The 19,745-nt window shown below is 48.2% G+C and overlaps 1 protein-coding gene across 1 annotated transcript in view; it reads left to right on the top strand.

The window, feature by feature from the left end:
• EML6 (EMAP like 6) overlaps positions 1-19,745 on the top strand; it is a 255,024-nt gene that overhangs the window by 226,090 nt on the left and 9,189 nt on the right. The window contains exons 29-36 of the mRNA XM_033175697.1: positions 6,149-6,227; positions 7,327-7,456; positions 9,267-9,365; positions 10,656-10,829; positions 14,421-14,629; positions 15,745-15,902; positions 16,847-16,961; positions 18,759-18,947. Of these exons, the coding sequence (XP_033031588.1) occupies positions 6,149-6,227; positions 7,327-7,456; positions 9,267-9,365; positions 10,656-10,829; positions 14,421-14,629; positions 15,745-15,902; positions 16,847-16,961; positions 18,759-18,947 (1,153 nt within the window). The remainder of the gene's footprint in view (positions 1-6,148; positions 6,228-7,326; positions 7,457-9,266; positions 9,366-10,655; positions 10,830-14,420; positions 14,630-15,744; positions 15,903-16,846; positions 16,962-18,758; positions 18,948-19,745) is intronic.

The following is a 19,745-nucleotide window of genomic DNA, read 5'->3' as shown; positions in this document are numbered from 1 at the left end:
TCCATCTTGGTGCTTCTTTCTCTCTCCTCCATCTTGCTTCCCATCCTTCACTCACATAAGCCATTCACCTTCTTCCTTCTCAGAGGAAGTAAGTCCCTTCTCCTATTCAAGATAGGTCCCTCACCTGGTGCTTGGCCCTGGCCTCCTGTCCATCCGTGCTCCCTCATCATCTGTCCCCTCATCTGTGTCTCCCGTGTCAGTCTCCCACAGCCAGATCCATGTCCTCAACCAAAAAACACATCCCAGTTTCCCATCTCCACCCAACTTTCCTCAGGAAAGAAACAGGTCCTTTGACTGATCTTCTCAACTTACACACATATTTCTGCCCTCACCTTCCCTCCAACTTTATTCCTTTCTCATTCAGGCCTTGCAGACTTTTCTTCAGTCTCTATCCTATCTCACCTGTCCTCTGTCCCTGCCATTCTGTTGACATGGGGGCTCTCTAACCCCTGAGTCCAGTGACCTCTCTCTGTCCTACTAAAAGAACTTGTTTCTTCTAGAGTAGCATTGTCCAATAGAAATATGTGAGCCACAGGTATAACTTTTCTAGCAGGCACATTACAAAAGTTGGGATGGTGACATTGATTTTAATAATATATTTTAACTTGATATATTAAAAAATATTTCAATATGTAATTAAGATAAAATTATATTTTACATTCTTTTAAAAATTTTTCAGTAGGACTTCAAATTCCAGTGTGTATTTTACAGTTATAGCACAATTCAGGCTCTTGAAAGCCACATGTGGCGTTGGCTACCGAATTGGACAGTGCATATTGGAGAAGAATATAAACATACTTTTCTCGTCTTTTTGAAAGAATCTGTCTTGGCCCTCCTAATGCCTCCCTCTCTCTTCTCAGTGTCTCACCTCTGCTTCCTCTTCCAGCCCCTTACATGCTGTTGGTCCTCAGGATTTTACCTTTGGCTGGCCTCTTTTCACCCTCTACCATCTACCCTCTGTCTTAATTAATCTTTTATATCCCACCCATTGGCTAGTGATTCCCAGGATCATATCACTGACTCCCATCTGTCAGTGGAACTTCCAACTAACAAAGCTATCTCACGGGTGTTCAAAGCTCAACATGCCAAAACTGAACTCATCATCTTCCCTCATTCATATTTTCTCTCTGTCTCCTTCCATGATGCCACCATCTATCCAGATATGCAAGCCCGGAAAACTGGTATTGGCCTTGGGTTGCTTTCCCTAGTTCATCCCATAAAAGCAATCCAGAACAAAGTGCTGTGAAGTCTGTTCCACCAGTATTTCTTTTAATATTCCCCTGTTTTCTTCTCCACAACCGCTGCTCCAGTCAAGTGACTCATCATTCCTCTCTTGGATCATCACAGTGGCCTCTTCAGTATTCTGCCCATCTTTACTTAGTTCCCTTCACTCCGCCCTTTGGGCTCTCATTTTTTCACCCAGATAACTTTGTATTCACCTAAAATAGCCAAGTCTAAGACGATATCCCAATTTTTAAAACAACAACAACAAAAAAAACACAAGGCTGTGTGATAGCGTCAGTCAAGAGCATTTTTGAGAGGGTAGGCTTCTTTCAGGACATCTTGTAGTTCTGCCTGAATCCTTTCCATCAACCCCATCACTAAGCATCTCTGTACATGGTTCTGGAAGATATAGGAATCCACTTAACAGAGTCCAGTTCTTAGGAATACTCTCAACAGAGTCCAGTTCTGAAGACTGCACTTAACACAGTCCAGTTTGGTCTTGATAACAGAGAGGCCCCATGGCTTTGGAGATTTTTCCTAAGATTTTTTTCCCCTTCCCCTCCCCTGACTTCCCCCCTCCCCCTCCCCCTCTACCCTCCTCCCTCCCCTCCCCCTTTCCCCCTCCCCCCTACCCTCCTCCCTCCCCTCCCCCTTTCCCCCTCCCCCTCTACCCTCCTCTCCCCCTTCTTCCCTTCCCTTTCTTCCTCCCCCTTCTTCCCTGCCCCTTGTCTCCCGCCTTGTCTTCCCCTCCCCCTTGTTTCCCCCTCCCCCTTTCCCTTTCTCTCTGCCTCCCCTCCCCTCCCCTGCTCTTCCCCTTCTCTCTCCCCCCTCCCCCTCCCCTCCCTTTTCTCCTCCCTCCCCCCCCTTTTCTCCTCCCTCTCCCCCCTTCTCTCCCCTTCTCTTCCCCTTCCCCTCCCCTTCTCTTCCCCTCCCCCTCCGCTTCTCTCCCCCCTCCCCCCTCTCCCTCCCCCTTGTCTCTCCCTCTCCCCCTTGTCTCTCCCTTCCCCCTTGTCTCTCTCCCTTCCCCCTCCCTTTTCTCTCTCCCTTTTCTCTCTCCCTTCTCCCTCCCTTTTCTCTCTCCCTTCTCCCTCCCTTTTCTCTCTCCCTTCCCTCTCTCCCTTCCCCCTCCCTTTTCTCTCTCCCTTCCCCCTCCCCTTTTCTCTCTCCCTTCCCCCTCCCTTTTCTCTCTCCCTTCCCCCTCCCTTTTCTCTCTCCCTTCCCCCTCCCTTTTCTCTCTCCTTTCCCCCTCCCTTTTCTCTCTCCCTTCCCCCTCCCTTTTCTCTCTCCCTTCCCCTTCCCTTTTCTCTCTCCCTTCCCCCTCCCTTTTCTCTCTCCCTTCCCCCTCCCTTTTCTCTCTCCTCTCCTTCTCTGCCTTCTCTCTCCCCTCCCTTTCCCCCTCCCCCTCCCCTTTGGATTTCCCAAGACATCCTAAAACCATTGGTGCATTTTATGCCACATTTTGGAAGCTGAAGAAAGCTGTTTCCTCCAAGGACACTTTGAATATTGTCTGATGAACACGACTCAAAACAACTTCAAACTTGCGTTTCTTGGCTAGATGGATCTGAGTTTCCCCACACTCACACCCACACCCCTCTTTATAGAAACTGGTTGGAACGACTTGGTTTCTCACAGGCTGTCCAAGCCTCACTCCCCAGTTGGCTCTCATGTTGTACTTTATCTTGGGTTGCAACTGACTCGTGACCTCAGTGGTTTCAGAAGCTTCCCTGAGCACATTGGCCCTGAACGCTCTTATACCTTTCGGGTCATTGTGTGCTCTGCTCTACCTCTTGCTCTGTCAGCCCAGTGCCTTGGGGAGGGGGAAGAAGGGACAAGTACCCAGGCATTGGCCTGCCTTGGGGGTCTGTGCAGGGCAAGAGCGCCTGTCAGGATAACACTCCCCACATCTTCAGCTGAGTCTAAGCTTTCTCTTCAGCAGCCCAGCTGCTGGGCAGTGGGATGACAGCAGGAATTGGCCTTCCCATGATCCTGCCCTGCCCACAGAATGTGCCACCTGTTTCCACAGGGAGTGTAGGGTTGTGACTCTCCCCACAGGCACTGAAGAGCAGGGCCGACTTGTTACTCAACACCAAGCCCCAGGCTGGAGTTCACAGGCCTCTCCCTGGGCTTCCTGCCTTCACTCTGTCTTCCTTGGCAGGCTTCTCCTGCTCTCCAGAGTTTAGGCCTGTCTGCCACCCTCTCTCCTGTTTATCCAGTTTGTTTGCTGTCTTGCCAGGTTCCCTCCTTAAATTTCTTGCCCAATGGAAGCTCTTCCTCCTTTATTCCCCCCACCCTGCCCCCCCGCCCAATCACCTCAAAGCCTACTTGCCCCACCAGGTCCCTTTGTGTCTCTGCTCCTCCCGCCTCCAGTCTCTCACCCTCTCACCTTCCCAGCTCTTGGCCCCACTGGGTCTCCCTGCCAATGACCGGTTGTGCCCATGGCCTTCCTCGCACTCCTGTCCTGTGCCAGCTGGGAATGACCAACTCGAATGAGTTGATGGGACTGAAAGTGAGTGAATGTCCTCATGCCTCCACTCTTTCCCACCTCAGCAAAGCTTTTCAGAGTCCCATTTCTGATGGAATCTGAATCTAGAAGGATTTAGATCCACAGAGAAATGTTAAACCTCCAGTGTTTGGCTGTGTGTGAAGCCTCTGGCAGTCCCTCCCATATTTGATGTTATGAACACTGTTTATAGATACCTGGAAAGAAGCCTTTAATACGTGTATTGTGTTTTAACTTGCTTTCCTTTGGAGGCAGGGAATTGTCAAGTAAGTATTCACACCTCTCTGGAGAAAAACACAGGTGTTCGGTGAACATCCAGTACTAAGTGTTCACGCGGAACCCACAACCACAAAGGGTCAATACTTAAAATCCGCTGAATTTGCCACAATGCAGGTTTCTTCCCCTTGCTCCTCTCATCTTCAGTTTTGAAGCAATACAGCTGTAAACATATGCTTGCGAAATGAGAAAGAAACATTGAGATTGCTTTACCTTTCGGTTTTTTTCTGAAAATCAAGGTGAAAAAAAAGCATCGGATTGCCTCTGTGTATATATATACAATCTCCTGTATATATAAGTACACGGTGTTTGTGCTTGTATGCATACTCTATATTCACTGTATAATATATTACATATTATACAACCTGTGTGTCCCCTGAAAACCAGCCCTGTGTTTATCCTCCAATTATGCCTTATGAGCCATGCCATAGTTCCAGTGTCCTCTTGCTCTCCTCATAGCCCCTGGCTTGCTTTTGTCATACACTTAAACATTCTTAGGTGAAAGAAGAAACCCACGGATTTCATTTGAAAGTCCCACTAAAACAGAAGAAAGAGCAGATGTCCTGGGAAGCGATAATTAATGTGAAGGAAGTGTCTCATTGTGAGAACTGGCATGCCCCCAGTCTCCCAATTTTGCTCAATTTGGTGGCGATGATGTCAGCCGGGGGTGTCGTTTTGCAGAGATGTGCTCTCTACCCATTCTTCAGTGGTGATTATAATACCATTTGGTCCAATTATCACTTATGATTGCATAACATGTTTTGATTGAAGAGTTTCTGAGAAAATAAAGGTACCCTGTCTTCCCCTGCACACAAAAAGAACCCCCGCAAGCCACTGGAGCAGGCAAGCTGACCTACCAAGAAACACTGGGAATTATTAGGCTAAATTATGAGTTGAACTTGATTTGGAAACAAAGTATCCATTGTACATAACTCCCCACGACATCCAGGAAGATGTCATTGTTTTTCTGACAGCAAGTTTCTCCCCAGCACACTCGGAAGTAAGCAGAGTCCCCGGGCGCATTCGTAAAGTCACGGAGAGCGTGCGGGAAGCATTGACAAAGCTTCCTTTTCTCTCCCTATTCTGTAGGCGCTTTAGTGCAGAGTTTGCCCAGAGACGCCGGGGTATGAGCTTTCTGCATTTGTAGACTGGTGCACTCTTTCATTTCTGTTTTAGTTCTTTGCTGGCATGCTGGGGAAGCATGGTGTGTGCCACACAGGAATGTCTGTTCACTTGGAAAATGCTTGTGCATGAATGAGGTGGTTGCTAATACGGCTCTAAACTGTACTAAGTTTCTCACTTGGCTTTGTTTGCTGCTTACAAGGGGATCAAGGTAATCCTTCTCTTTGCATATCCCGGGAGCAATAACTAATTACTTTGGAACATGCGGTGGGAGCTGGTACAGTTCTCTCTCTCGACCCATCCATAGAGAAATCTCATTTAAGGAAACCCCACATGACCAAGAACCGGCCTACTCATCTAGGATTCCATTAGGGCTTACACGTTATAAAATCTCTTCATTAAATTTGGAGGCCCCAGTCCCCAACACTGAGGTGGGAAAAGCAACCTTTGGTGTGGTAACAGCTGAAGGCAGACCCGAGTCCTGAGGCGAGGGCGGAGTGGGAGGCACGAGTACCGTCTGTCTCCTGTCCCTCCGCTTCCTGCCTGCCTGTTTGAGAAGTGAGGCCGACCTAGGCACTTGGTACGTGGTCCTTAGGGCCTGTTCCGAAGCCTGGCTTGTAAGTGCCACTTCACACCACACCATGGCCATTGACAACTTAATTCTGAACAACATGAGCACATCCCTGTCTGAAAAAGGTCAGCAAGTCCAGGAAATGTGGCCTCTCTCCCCTCATGGTCAGGCCCCTCCTTGGTTTTGAACCTCTTGTTTCAAGCCCATGTGGTCTTCCTGCTCCCAGGAGAAGGTTAAGCAGAGGGAGGAGGTCCAACCCAGTGCCTGTGAATTCAGGCCAGGTCCCAGGGCAGGTGGGGAGGGAAAGAGGAGGGCAGGACCAAACAGATCCAGGTGGAGGGGCCTCAGGCGGGAGGAGAGAGGAGGCCAGCACTGGCCTAGACAGGCTGCACCAGGAAGGCAGCCTTGCAGCCCTCGTTCAGCGCTGTGCTTCCTCTGGCCGCTCTCTCTTCCAGGCCACCCGTTAGCCGAGCAGCTCCCCAGCCTGAGAAACTGCAGAAGAACAATATCACCAAAAAAAAGAAACTGGTTGAGGTAAGTTAAACAATTACTTCTAATTTGATATTGACGTTCTAAGACCTACCTGGTGGACAGCCCCATCTGCACGTCCCAAAGACAGTTAAGTGAAATGGAGTAGGTCCCTTGGCTGTCTTCTGTCCCCTCTCCCTCAGACCTGGGAGAGTCCCATATTGCCAATGGGATTCAAGTTCATGGTTTCAAAACCTTACCCAGAGCCACCTTCTAAGCTTACTGCCTATGATTCCTCACCACAGTGCAAATCTGCAGCCCCCCAAACCCACTGCTTGTGTTCTCGGAAGCTGCCTGGGACTTCCAAGTCCCTGTGTTGTCATTCCTTCTGCTTGGAAGGCTCCTCCTGCCAGCTCCCAGTACCCTGGTCCTTCCAAGACCTTCCCTGGTGTCTTTTCTGTGCAGTCTTTCCTGATGCTTCTCACCCGAAACCTTCCTGCAGCTCCCTGCCTATACCACCTCCTACCACCTGCACCATGCTCGGCACGGAGGAGCTGCCCGAGAGGTCTGTGTTGGACTAAGAACTGATCTGAATCAGCCACTGTTCTTTGTCTTAGAAGACAAGACAGGAAGAAGAGAAAGACTAGAAACCCTAACAGTATCTAGTTTGGGAGAGAAAACTGGCACAAACGTAGTAACTTTGTAGAGCCAGCACCAGGCGGCAGAACGAGCATGGCCTTTGTCTCTGTGTTCTGCTCTGCCCGCCCTGGCGTGTTGAGAGTTTATTAGAGCAAACCTCTGAGCCGCCATTCAGCTCACCCAGAGTGCCTGCCAAGGCACAGACACAAAACTGCTAGGTACTCTTGACAGGGCATCAAATCTCTGGACTTTGGCACAACGACAGAGCCAGGAAGTAAATCTGGGTTTTTTGGAAAGTCACGGTGTTTCTGTGTGTTAGCCTGCCACCCCAGCATTTCAGAAAACTAAAGAAGGGGTTGCATTTTCTCAGCCAGTCAAGAAGCAGAATGTTTTCAGTGAGCGTGTGTTGGCCTCACCAGCCACACCATTCCCGGGACACACAAGGCCGCTCACGCGATGTGGGTGTGTTCCTCGGATCTCCCTTCCTTCCCCTGAGGGTCATGCTGATCTGTGTGTGTGAATGCAGGAGCTGGCTCTAGACCACGTGTTTGGCTACAGAGGATTCGACTGTCGAAATAACCTGCATTACCTTAATGATGGCACCGACATCATCTTCCACACGGCGGCGGCTGGCATCGTTCAGAACCTCTCGACAGGTGACCAGGGGGTTAAAAATACAGGTTTTTCTTTTAGTTTTTTTACATGCTTTCCCCACTCTTCAGATGCCCAAAAGCTTAAGCATTTTCCTTCCTTTATAGAGCCATTCCCCCAATTCCAGCATGGTATCAGTTAGGCCTGGTAACGCTCAGGCTCAGTTACCAGAGCCAGAGCCTTCTCTCTTTCTGACCAGAGCTTGACCTCACCTTGTCATAGGCCTTAGAGAGAAGGCCTCCATGTTGACACCAGCCTCTGTAACCGAGAGCCATGGAGAGAAGCCAGAGACAGGGTGTAAGGAGTGGAGGAATTCCTTAGAGACCATAACCAAGAAGTAAGCACAGAACTTTGCCTATTCATTTCTACAATGAGCCATTTTTTAACAGCTCGGATTTTTCAAATTGTATTTTGACAGTTTAGCCACATTTATAATGAGAATGAAAACAATTAAACAGTAAACAAAAATACCAGGCCCGGTGAGGTGGCTTACACCTGTAATCCCAGCGCTTTGAGAGGCTGAGGTGGGCATATCACCTGAGGTCAGGAGTTCAAGACCAGCCTGGCCAACATGGCGAAACCCCGTCTCTACTAAAAATACAAAAATTAGCCAGACATGGTTGCGGGTGCCTGTAGCCCCAGCTACTCAGGAGGCTGAGGCAGGAGAACCCGGTTTGAGGTTGCTTGAACCTGGGAGGTGGAGGTTACAGTGAGCCAAGATCGTGCCTTTGCACTCCAGCCTGAGCAACAGAGGGGGAGACCCCATTTCAAAAAGAAAAAAAAAAAATACTCAAACCACATGATGACTCAAATTTTAAAAAATGAACATTTCAAACAAAAAGAATAATTCAGAAATTAACAGAAAGCTATATCATTACCACTAGATTTAAACAGGTTCACATTTTGCCTTATTTGCTCATGCCTCAAGGAAAAAAAAAAAAACCCTTCATTTTAAATTCTTGCTCTTTGTCAATTCTGTGTAGTTGTTCATACATAGATTTAGCCAGTGAAATCACTGGGCACATGTTGATTTGTGTGTATTTGAGGGAGGAGGACCTTGACATTGTGTATATATTTTCTTCACTTTCTAGCCCTGCCATCATATTGGTAGCAGTACACGCCTTTCTTGTGTATCTACCCCATCTTTCATCTTTAGGTTCTTGAGCATTTGGGTGGGTTTAAATTGGCCACTTTGGAAGTCAGCAAACCCATTTGCTGTGATAGATGATGAAGTGCTCTTTCTTCCACTTCCCATGACGTATGTCGAGTTAGGGCTTTCCGGGGTAAAGCCATCACCTGTGCCGTCCAGGCTCCCAAGTGGATTGGCATTTGGCAAATAAAGATGATGAGTCCCTGAGAGTTTCATATTCCACATGAAGAAGTGGTACCATTTTGCTCAGTGAAACATCATCTCCAGGCGCCCACCCCTACTTCTTCCCAGATGTGGACGTTGAGAAGCCCACTCCTGTGCCATGGAGAGGAGGAAACTTTGACCTTCATCATTGTGGTCTCTGGAAGCCCCTGTACTTGAACTGTGCTCTGCACCCACACAGAGCAGTGGGAAGTATCGAAGAGCAGCTTGAATGTATCAGATAACAGACACTAGCGTCCCTTCTCCCGGACCCAAAACAGAATATGAACATTTCAAAAAAATGATCCTTCATCTCCCCAAGTGTGATTCTGGAAGTGAGAATTTGAGGGCTGTAAGCTGTCACTTTTATAACGAGTATCCAAAGACTCCACACGATGCTTTGGAGTTGCCCTAAAAGGTCTTTAGGTTCCACTGTTCACCCTCCCATGATCTCTCTCCCCCAGGGAGCCAGAGCTTCTATCTGGAGCATACGGATGACATCCTCTGTCTCACAGTGAACCAGCACCCGAAGTACAGAAACGTGGTGGCCACCAGCCAGATAGGTAAGAGGTCCTGCGGCAGCTGAGGCTCTCCCAGCTTGCAGGGACACTGACTTGTCAGCAATTATTGGGAGAGGGAGTGGGTGGGTTGCTTACACCCATCTCTTCTTGTTGATGTTGCTGTTGATTTTTTGAGTCCTGAATGTATCTGTGTCACCTGAGTTGACACATCCAGTGACTGTGATTCTGAGGGACCATGGTGTCTGACCAGCCGCCTGAGAGTCCAAATACACGATGGCCCCATCCCTGTGGGCTTGTAAGAATAGGTTTTCAGACCCCAAGTGTCAAGAACTCCGTGTGTTTTGAAGCCTGGTGATTGTGCTTGGCCAGGGTAGATTTCAGTAAGTGTGCCTGGACCCCCTGTGCCCTGGGAAACTGCCAGTGACAAATGTGAACTGATTCACATTTATGAGAAGTTTGTTTTTGCTTTGTCATCTCCAGAGCAATTTTTACAACTTCCTGCTTGTTTTCATTGAATCCATGTCCATTTTTAAGTTTGATTTGGAACTTTCTGATGCTGGTGTTGAGTGCTTCACTGTTGGAAACGTGACTTATTTTAGCTATTGTTTTCCCTTGACGCTTCCTCATTGCCATTGCTCACCCAATGCAGGTGATATTACGGAAACCCCAGGTAAGGCTGTTCCATCCGTGAGTAGTTTGAGTCTGCACAGCAAAATCATATCATTCTATCATGTTTGCTGATTGTATCTTGCTGAATTGCAGATACAAATCATTGACCTCACCAGTTTCCTTCGTATAAAATCCTCCACACGTGTGTGTGTGTTGAACATAAGTGTCTGTAGGCTCTGCCTTTAAAAGCAAATTTCCTGTAGTCTTTCTCCTCTGGCCAGGTCAGGCTATAGGTCTTTTATGCCCAATGACTGCAACACCCCTAAACAGTTGTCTTAAAAAAGGCTTTTTACAGGCTGGCGACAGTGTCTCAAGCCTATAGTCCCAGCACTTTGGGAGGCGGGCGGATCACCTGAGGTCAGGAGTTCAAGACCAGCCTGGCCAACATGGTGAAATGCTGTCTCTACTAAAAATGCAAAAATGAGCTGGTTGTGGTGGTGCGCGCCTGTAATCCCAGCTACTCAGGAGGCTGAGGCACAAGGATCATGTGAATCCTGGACGCGGAGGTTGCAGCGAGCCGAGATGGTGCCACTGCACTCCAGCCTGGGCAACAGAGCAAGACTCCATCTAAACAAACAAACAAAAAAGGCTTTTACATGAACATAACCATTGCCTTGGCTCTGCCATTCATCAGTCTTCTTTGTCACGCCTCTCCACACTCAGGGACAACACCTTCCATCCACGTGTGGGACGCCGTGACCAAGCACACCCTCTCCATGCTGCGGTGCTTCCACTCCAAGGGGGTGAATTATGTCAACTTCAGTGCAACCGGAAAGCTCCTGGTGTCAGTGGGAGTGGACCCTGAGCACACCATCACTGTCTGGCGATGGCAGGAAGGTAAACCAGCACTGGGTTTTCCGTCCCTCCAGGGTGTCTGCCTGTGGCATGGACTGGGCTCGAACCCAGATCTGCCTCACTCCGAAGCCTGCTGTAGGCACTGACTGCTGCTGGGCAAGTGGAAAACAGGGCACTGGGGATCCTGGTATAGCTGCCCCACTGATGCCACTGCATCCCAGGGTCCCAGGGCCAGGAGGAGGCTGGCCAGGGACTCTAGGCCCATTAGTGAAGGGGCACTGGGGAGGTGCCCCGATGTTGGCAGCCCTCCTCCTCGGAGGGCAGCAGCCTCCCTGACATCTGTCTTAGCCACCTTCCTACCCAAGGGTCCTTGTCTTCCGTGCTCTTTCTGATGGCCCCTGGATCCTACTACAGCCTTATCACTTTGTCTGCTTTAGTTTAGGAAATGGGATAATGTTTTATCATAGTCTCAGAAGCAATTACATTTTTTTTTTAACATTTTAACACGTTTGAAATAGGGATTTATCGTACGATCAAGGTTTACATTTACTGTAACAGGATTTCTTTCTTGTCCTCCCCCAATACATGCACACACACACCTCACACACATGCACACACACAAGGTGCAACTGAATGTATGGTCATCTTAGAACTAAAGATGTGCAATCTTCCACGTATATTCTCAGGTTGGGTACTGCCCTGGCAAAAGCGGATCCAATTAGTCAGGACATTAATGAGGTCTGTCTGCAGCCGGGCAGCCTGTATCTGGGACACGCTCTACCAGGCAAGCGCAGGGGTGGTACTTCTCCCATCCAGGGCTCTGGAGTCCCATTATCTCCTCATCTTCCCGTGGCGGGGGTGGTGCGTGGAGGCTGTAAAGAGATCAGCACAATGGGAGGAAAGTTCCAGTCCTTCCTAAGCACCCCATGTGAGGAAAAGAGGCTGACAGCTTGCAGACATTTGTGATGATACCATATTCCTTCGGAAGGTGACATGATCTCTCATGTTTCTAGGAAACCACATTTTCCCGTTCTCTTGTTCACCAGTATATCTCACCCAGTTGGCTGTATAGTCAGTATCTCACGGGTGCAGATTCATTCCTTGTGATGTCAAGTGGCCAACTGATTGACCAGACTCAGCCCAGAGAAATTGAACATTTTAAATGATAGATATAGAGCATCTTGGAATGGGAAGAACTAGAGAAGACTTCCTGCACAGTCGGGACCCATCCTAAGGAGAAATTCCTCCAAATGCACCCCTTTGTCCTGTGCTTGAATACTTTCAAGGATGTGGTTCTCATCACTTCACAAGGCAGCCCACATGCGACATGTCAGAACGCTCTTGCATAAAGCCCCTCATGTGGGGACATAAATTGCTTCATCATGTTTTCCTTTTGTGCTGCTAACTCTGTTCCTAGATCCTTGGAAGACAGCTCTCACACTGGTCCCGCTGCACAGCCTTGTCTCTTTAGGTTCAGGCTCACAGTTTTCACTCCCTCTACCTGTCCTCCAAGCATCGCTCGCTCTGGCCTGCCCCAGCAGACTCTTGCTCACCCAGGGTCCCTTCTGACCTCCCAGGGGAGGTTTAGAGGAGCCAGGGCTTTTAAACAAGCTCCCAGGGAAAAGAGGAGCCTGCTCTTGTTTGTACAGAGGGTTGTGAGCCAGTGCTGATATCTGACGTATCACCAGCCACCACCTCTTCCGGGTTGACCACGGACATGTCATCTCTCCTCCCTTCCTTCTCCAGTGTGGGTTTGCCTTCATTTCAAGTCTTACTTACAGATAAATACCCTGTGTTTGAGGAGGTTTATATACATTTTGTATATCACCAGAGCCTATTATTCATTCTTCATTTATTAGAGGATTATTTTGGGGAACATGTGTGTGTGTAGGTAAAAATAAAATAGAACTAAAAATGAACTTATTACATAAAATCCATGTTGTCAGGTCCTAGGTATATGTGTAATTTGCTCTAAGCAGACTAGAAACCAATGCAAGGAGGGATACAGGGGTCTCCATAAGTATAAGTGTCCATGAAATGAAAACAAGGAAAATACAAACAGTGGCCTTAAAAAAATATCCAATTCATTGTATGTTTGCACTTCTGCCATGACTGGTGAGCTGGATCCTCTTTCCATCTCATTATTGGCCACTTGTATGCTGCTTTTGTAATTCACCTGCTCAAATCCTTTTACTACTTGAGGTGGGAGGGTTGTTTGTCTTTTACTTATAATTTGTAGTTCCTTATAGATCTTCGGTGTTAATCCTCTGAATCTTACAAGCACTGCAAATGCTTTCTTCCCGTCTGTTGTCTTACCTTGTTTATGGTGTCCTTGAAGATCGTGGATCTTAAAACCTCTGAGCCCTAAGTAGAGAGAGATCTGTTACAGTAAGTCAGGGATTCCATATGCAGACAGAATTACAGCTGCGAGAAGGACTCTGTGGCTTTCCCCAGCCTCGCCCGGAAAGAGATTCTTTGAGGGAGTATCAGAGGGCCCAGCTACACCAAAACCCACCACCATGGTGCTAGAAAGCTGTCATAAAAACATACGTGAAGTGATGAGAACGAAGAAGAAACAAATATGTGTGTGAATAATCAAGGGGGGGTGACAATTAAGAAATTGGAACAAAAACAGTAAGTTAAAGGGTAACAGGTTTAAAACAAAAATTTAAAACTCGAGAGCTTAAAAATAATGAGATTTTTAAAAAGGTGGATTTAAAATACAGGCTAAAAGAATAGAAGCCAAGAAATTTTAAAAGGGGCCAAAGGAGTTATGATGATAATACTATTACTACTAATAATAATACTGGCTAAGACATGATTACGCAGATCATCAAGCACTGTGCTCAGGGCTTCACTTAGGTCAGTTCTTTTCATCTGCACTGCACCTTCTGAAATAGGAACGATTATTAGCCCCATCTTACAGGTAAGGAAACCGAAGCACAGAGAGCTTAAATAACTTGTCTAAAGTTGTTCTACAAGTAAATGGTAGAGTTGGAATTTTATTAAGACGAAGGTTAAATAAAATTCAAGAGACAGTCAAAAACATAAATAAATGGGGTTGAGGAAAAAACTAGTACTTAAAAGGTAAAAAAAAATTTAAACCTAAACACCACAAAATGCAAAGGAAAATGGGGAGCTTAAAAAAGAAAGAAAGAAAAAGAAAGAAAGAAAGAAAATGCAGGAGAATCTCAGAAATAATAAAAAAAGAAAAGCTGTCTAGAGGAATGTGAGTCCCAGTGGCACTCTGGGAGCAGCTCTGTTGTCCTGTGGGGGGATGACTCCTGTGGTGATGCTGGGGACTGATGGAAGGGGGATGGGTGATATCTTTAAGCCACTTTGCTGCCTTCTCATATCTGGAAGCTTCCGTCTCACAGGCCATCCTTTCCTGCTACGTTCATGAATGCCTGGGTGCGGGGATCTGTTACCAGCACCTGCTGCTCTGGAAACTTCCCAGACACACTTTCCCCACTGCTACCTGGGAGTAGTATCTGAAGGGGAGAGAGAAAGTGCTGTAAAGACGAACTGAGGCATGCCCCAAGCCTGCTGGGGTGGAGAACTCCTGGGCTGTGGCTCCCCCTGCCTGGCCCATGAAGCAATGAGGAGCCTCACCGGACTCTGTCACCCACACAGGTGCCAAGGTTGCCAGCCGAGGGGGTCACCTGGAGCGCATATTCGTGGTGGAATTTCGCCCTGACTCAGACACGCAGTTTGTATCTGTCGGGGTCAAACATATGAAGTTCTGGACCCTGGCAGGCAGCGCCTTGCTTTACAAGAAAGGGGTCATCGGGTCCCTGGGAGCTGCCAAAATGCAAACGATGCTCTCCGTGGCCTTCGGTGCTGTGAGTTCTAGCAGCTGCTCCCTGAGAAGGGGACCCAGGCCCCCTGGGCATGGGCATGGGCAGGAGGGGAGTTTGGCCAAGAAAGCCATTTCCACATTAGCTCCTGTACTGGCTTATTTGCAACCATTGTTCCGTTTCTGTAGCACATATGGATGGGTTGACAATATATAGATATATATGTATTTTTTTTTTCTGAGACAGAGTCTTGCTCTGTCACCCAGGCTGGAGTGCAGTGGTGCAGTCTCGGCTCACTGCAACCTCCACCTCCCAGGCTCAAGTGATTCTCCTGCCTTAGCCTCCCAAGTAGCTGGGATTATAGGCGCCCGCCACCATGCCTCACTAATTTTTGTATTTTTAATAGAAACAGGGTTTCATCATGTTGACCAGGCTGGTCTCAAACTCCTGACCTCAGGTGATCACCCACCTCAGCCTCCCAAAGTGCTAGGATTACAGGTGTGAGCCACCTCGCCTGGCCAATTTTTTTTTTTCTTAAAATATTAACCAGAAAAGATAGGACACCCACCAGGACAGGAGGTTTGTTGTTGTAAGGGCAGCCCTGACTTGCAAGCCCCAGAGAATATGGGGACCAATTTCCACTGCTAGATAATGATCCTTTTTCTTCCCAGCCCTCTTGTGCCACAGATGCCCCCAATTGCCACCCTTAAGTGAGCTATGGGGTGCCCTCAGCCAATGCAGGCTCCAAAATGGGGACATGTTGGAACACAGTCACTTCATGGTCCTCCAGGAGTGGGTTTCTCCCTTTCATAGAGGAGCTCCAGGAAAGTGTCCTTTGGCCCAGAGTCTGCCCCTGCCCCTCCTGTCATTTGGGCAGTGCTCACGGAAGAGAAGTCCTTGCTAATGCACAGCTGTGCTCAGAGGGAAAGTCAAATGCCCAAGCCAATTACATATAGTTCATTTCCAAGCCAGGTGGACTACCTTGTGATGTGCTCTCGGTGGTTTCTCTGCAATTTCTGCTGCTTTCCTTAGCACAAAAAGATCAAACCACCTTGGCATGTCTGCGTCTCTAGCTGTGGTTCCTTAATGAGAGAACGGATGCCTGGGGAGGGACCAGCTTGAGTGTGTTCCAGGTATAGAAGATGTTCTTTTGTTTACAGAACAACCTCACTTTCACGGGTGCCATCAATGGAGACGTCTACGTGTGGAAGGACCACTTCCTCATCCGGCTGGTGGCCAGGGCTCACACGGGCCCCGTGTTCACAATGTACACAACCCTTCGGGATGGACTCATAGTGACCGGCGGAAAAGAGCGGCCGTAAGCCAAAGCTCCTATGGAAACAACTTGTCGTTTGTTGTTATCTTGGGAGAAACTGACAGAAGTGTCCCCAACTTGGAGAAAATGCAGATTGTCATTCTCCTATCTTTTTTGCTTTAGGAAGATCAGTCTGCTCTCTCTCCAAGAGGGCCCTTGGTCAAGATCCTCAGAAGGAAGAGAGGAGTGCAAAGGTGGTTTGATGGTAGTTTAAAAACCCGAGAGAGGTGTAGTGGTTCACCCCTATAATCCCAGCACTTTGGGAGGCCAAGGTGGGCAGATCACCTGAGGTCAGGGGTTTGAAACCAGCCTTGTCAACATGGTGAAACCCCATCTCTACTAAAAATATAAAATTTCGTTGGGCATGGTGGTGGGCACCTGTAATCCCAGCTACTTGGGAGGCTGAGGCAGGAGAATGGCTTGAACCCAGGAGGCGGAGCCGAGATTGTGGCATTGCACTACAGCCTGGGTGACAAGAGCGAAACTCCATCTCAAAATAGATTAATAAAAATTAAAAACAAAATCTTGAGAGGTATTCTTGAACAAACCACAGTGACTTTGCTGTTGATAAAATGTTATTCTTGGTAGCTCTGTGGAGGAATGGAGGAAGGAGAGGGGAGATGTGGAAGCGAAGCCTGAAGACAGGAGAAACGTTTCTGTGTTCTAATCTAATAAAAAGTCTGAATTTCCAAATTACGTTTTCTTTACTCCCAAGATAGTAGCATTCGAAGGCATTTTAGGAAATCTGCAAGCTCAGGAGGTTGGGATTGCTCAGCAGCAGGGCATAAGAGGGAGGCTGCCTGGAGGGTCCAGACCCCCGAGGGACTGTCCTTCTGGGCTCCAACCAGCCAGGACCCTGATGCCTGGGAAAGAGAGGAGAGGCCTGGAGGCAGGAGTGGGTCTTAGGATGAGGGTTAACAACCTGAGTCCCTTTCAATCTTTTTTAGGACCAAAGAAGGAGGTGCTGTAAAATTGTGGGACCAGGAGATGAAACGCTGCCGGGCCTTTCAGCTGGAGACGGGGCAGCTGGTGGAGTGTGTGCGCTCCGTGTGCCGTGGAAAAGTGAGCACAGCCAGCTCTCCTGGGGGCTGGGCCAGGGAAGGGGGAAGTGTAGGTACCTTCCCAGCCAGGCACTTTCCCTGGACTGGTTTAATCCTTGAAACAAGGCTTCAAGATGTGAATTGCGCTGTAGTGAGAAGCAGTTTAAGAGAGTCAGACTCCCCCAGGAAGAACCAGTTGGGTGACCTTGGGTGTGTTCCTTAATGTTTTTGTGTCCAGTACACAGGTTTGTCATGAGGGCCACATATTTATACATTGACAGTGCCTTTCATCTTGCCTGGCACATAGTCCCATTCAGGAGATGTTAGCTACTAGTATTATAGATGACATTCTCATAAGCTCAGAGATACTAAATAGTTTGCCTATGCCCTAAGTTATAGGGTCAGTAAGGAAGAGGTAAGGGCCACCAAACTAAACTGTCTGACTCAAAACCATTGGTTTCCAACTCACATTTGGGAGCACATCCAAAATAACTGGTGAGTTTTAAAGAATATGGGTGTCCGGGCATCCACCTGGGACTGGACCAAAATCTGAATCCGAAATCTCAGGGATGGGGCCTTGACCTGTATGTTCCCTTCTATTTCCTTCTATTTAAATTCCCCCAGGAGATTTGATGCACTTAAAAGCCAATCTCCAAACCTCTATCGAATACCTTGTGTTTATGTTTTTGAATATCAGTCTAAGAATTTGCTTTCTAGAGGCTCTCCATGAAAAAGGCAAACTGGAGGTGGAATACCACATGATTCAAGACTGGGGATTTTTGTTCTTAAATAGCTAAGTGATGCCCACCTGGAAGGGCAGTTATGGGACGTGAAGGCAGGACTACACCTGGAGCCTGTTATCAGGAAGTAGATTTTTTTTTTTTTTGAGACAGTCTTGCTGTGTTGCCCAGGCTGGAGTGCTGCAGTGTGATCTCAGCTCACTGCAACTGCCTCCTGGGTTCAAGCGATTCTCCTGCCTCAGCCTCCCAAGTAGCTGGGATTACAGGCGCCCACCACCACGCCCAGCTAATTTTTTATATTTTTAGTAGAGATGGGGTTTTGCCATGTTGGCCGGGCTGCTCTCGAACTCCTGACTTCAGGTGATTCACCCATCTCGGCCTCCCAAAGGGTTGGGATTACAGGCGTGAGTCATCACACCTGGCCAGGAAGCAGATTTTCGTTCAGTGGAAGAGTTTGAGCTGTCCAAGAACAGGAATTGGCTGCTTTGCTCTGCAGTCACTGGAATATTCTAGCAGAGGCTGGGTGATGGAGCTCTCACCCAGGTGAGAGCTGTGCTGAAGGTCAGGTCTGTGCTGAAGCTCTCACCTGAGGTAGCTGATGGAGAAAAGGCAAAGTGAAAGGGTGGAGAAGAGCAATTAGGAATGGACAGTTTGTTGTTAAAAACAAAACACTGGCCAGACGTGGTGGCTCACACCTGTAATCCCAGCACTCTGGGAGGCCAAGGCAGGCAGATCACTTGAGGTCAGGAGTTTGAGACCAGCCTGGCCAATATGGTAAAACCCCCATCTCTACTAAAAACACAAAAATTAGCCGGGTGTGGTGGTGGGCACCTGAAGTCCCAGCTACTGGAGAGGCTGAGGCAAGAGAATCACTTGAACCCAGGAGGCAGAGGTTGCAGTGCAGTGAGCCAAGATGTCACCACTGCACCCCAGCCTGGGTGACAGAGTGAGACCCTGTCTCAAAAACAAAAACAACACTTCTCACCCCTTCCTGTTTTAATATTAACCCTGCAAAGGCATTTTCCCAAGTTACTGGTGTTTTGTTTGTCCTTTTTCTAATAGTGTTTCAATTACAACAGGGAAAAATCTTAGTGGGAACCAAAGATGGAGAAATAATTGAAGTTGGTGAAAAAAATGCTGCGTCTAATATCCTGATTGATGGTCACATGGAAGGGGAGATCTGGGGCCTGGCCACTCACCCTTCCAAGGACCTGTTCATCTCTGCCAGCAACGATGGCACAGCCCGGATCTGGGACCTGGCTGACAAGGTGAGGCCGACTCTGCCCACACTCAGATGCCCACGAGTGGGCTGCCGGCCGTGGGAGCTGAGCGAGGGGAGGCCCAGCCAGCATCATGGCAGAGACGGGGATGGGGCCAGATAGGAGATCAAGGTAGAAAACCTAACAATAAAAGAAGCCCCACTCACCACACCCCATCTAAACAATATATTTGTTGTTGTTGTTTTTTTTTTTTGAGACGGAGTCTCGCTCTGTCGCCCAGGCTGGAGTGCAGTGGCCGGATCTCAGCTCACTGCAAGCTCCGCCTCCCAGGTTTACGCCATTCTCTCGCCTCAGCCTCCCAAGTAGCTGGGACTACAGGCGCCCGCCATCTCGCCTGGCTAATTTTTTTGTATTTTTTTTAGTAGAGACGGGGTTTCACCATGTTAGCCAGGATGGTCTCGATCTCCTGACCTCGTGATCCGCCCGTCTCGGCCTCCCAAAGTGCTGGGATTACAGGCTTGAGCCACCGCGCCCGGCATAAACAATATATTTGACAACGATTATTCTCTTGTCATGAAAGAACCCACAAAACTAAACATATAGAAACAAATGATGTTTTCCCTGGATGAGAAGACTAAAAATGATTTAAAATGTCAGTGTTCCCAAATGGGCCTAATGTATTTCTGTCAAAATCCCAACAAGGTTTCTCTTAGAGTTTGGGAAGGCAGTGTTAAAGTTCACGTGGAGTGAAACTGTGAAATAGCAAGCAGTGGCTGGGTGGAGGGGGTGGGTGGGAGGAAACAAAGGGTTCTTCCCAATCCTCATGCCTTATCCAGTGTTAAAACA

Source organism: Trachypithecus francoisi, unplaced genomic scaffold (assembly GCF_009764315.1).
Source record: "Trachypithecus francoisi isolate TF-2019V2 unplaced genomic scaffold, Tfra_2.0 Lachesis_group17, whole genome shotgun sequence".
In the NCBI taxonomy this organism is placed as follows: domain Eukaryota; kingdom Metazoa; phylum Chordata; class Mammalia; order Primates; family Cercopithecidae; genus Trachypithecus; species Trachypithecus francoisi.
The sequence above is the reverse complement of the archived record's forward strand: the minus strand, read 5'-3'. Positions and strand labels throughout refer to the sequence as shown.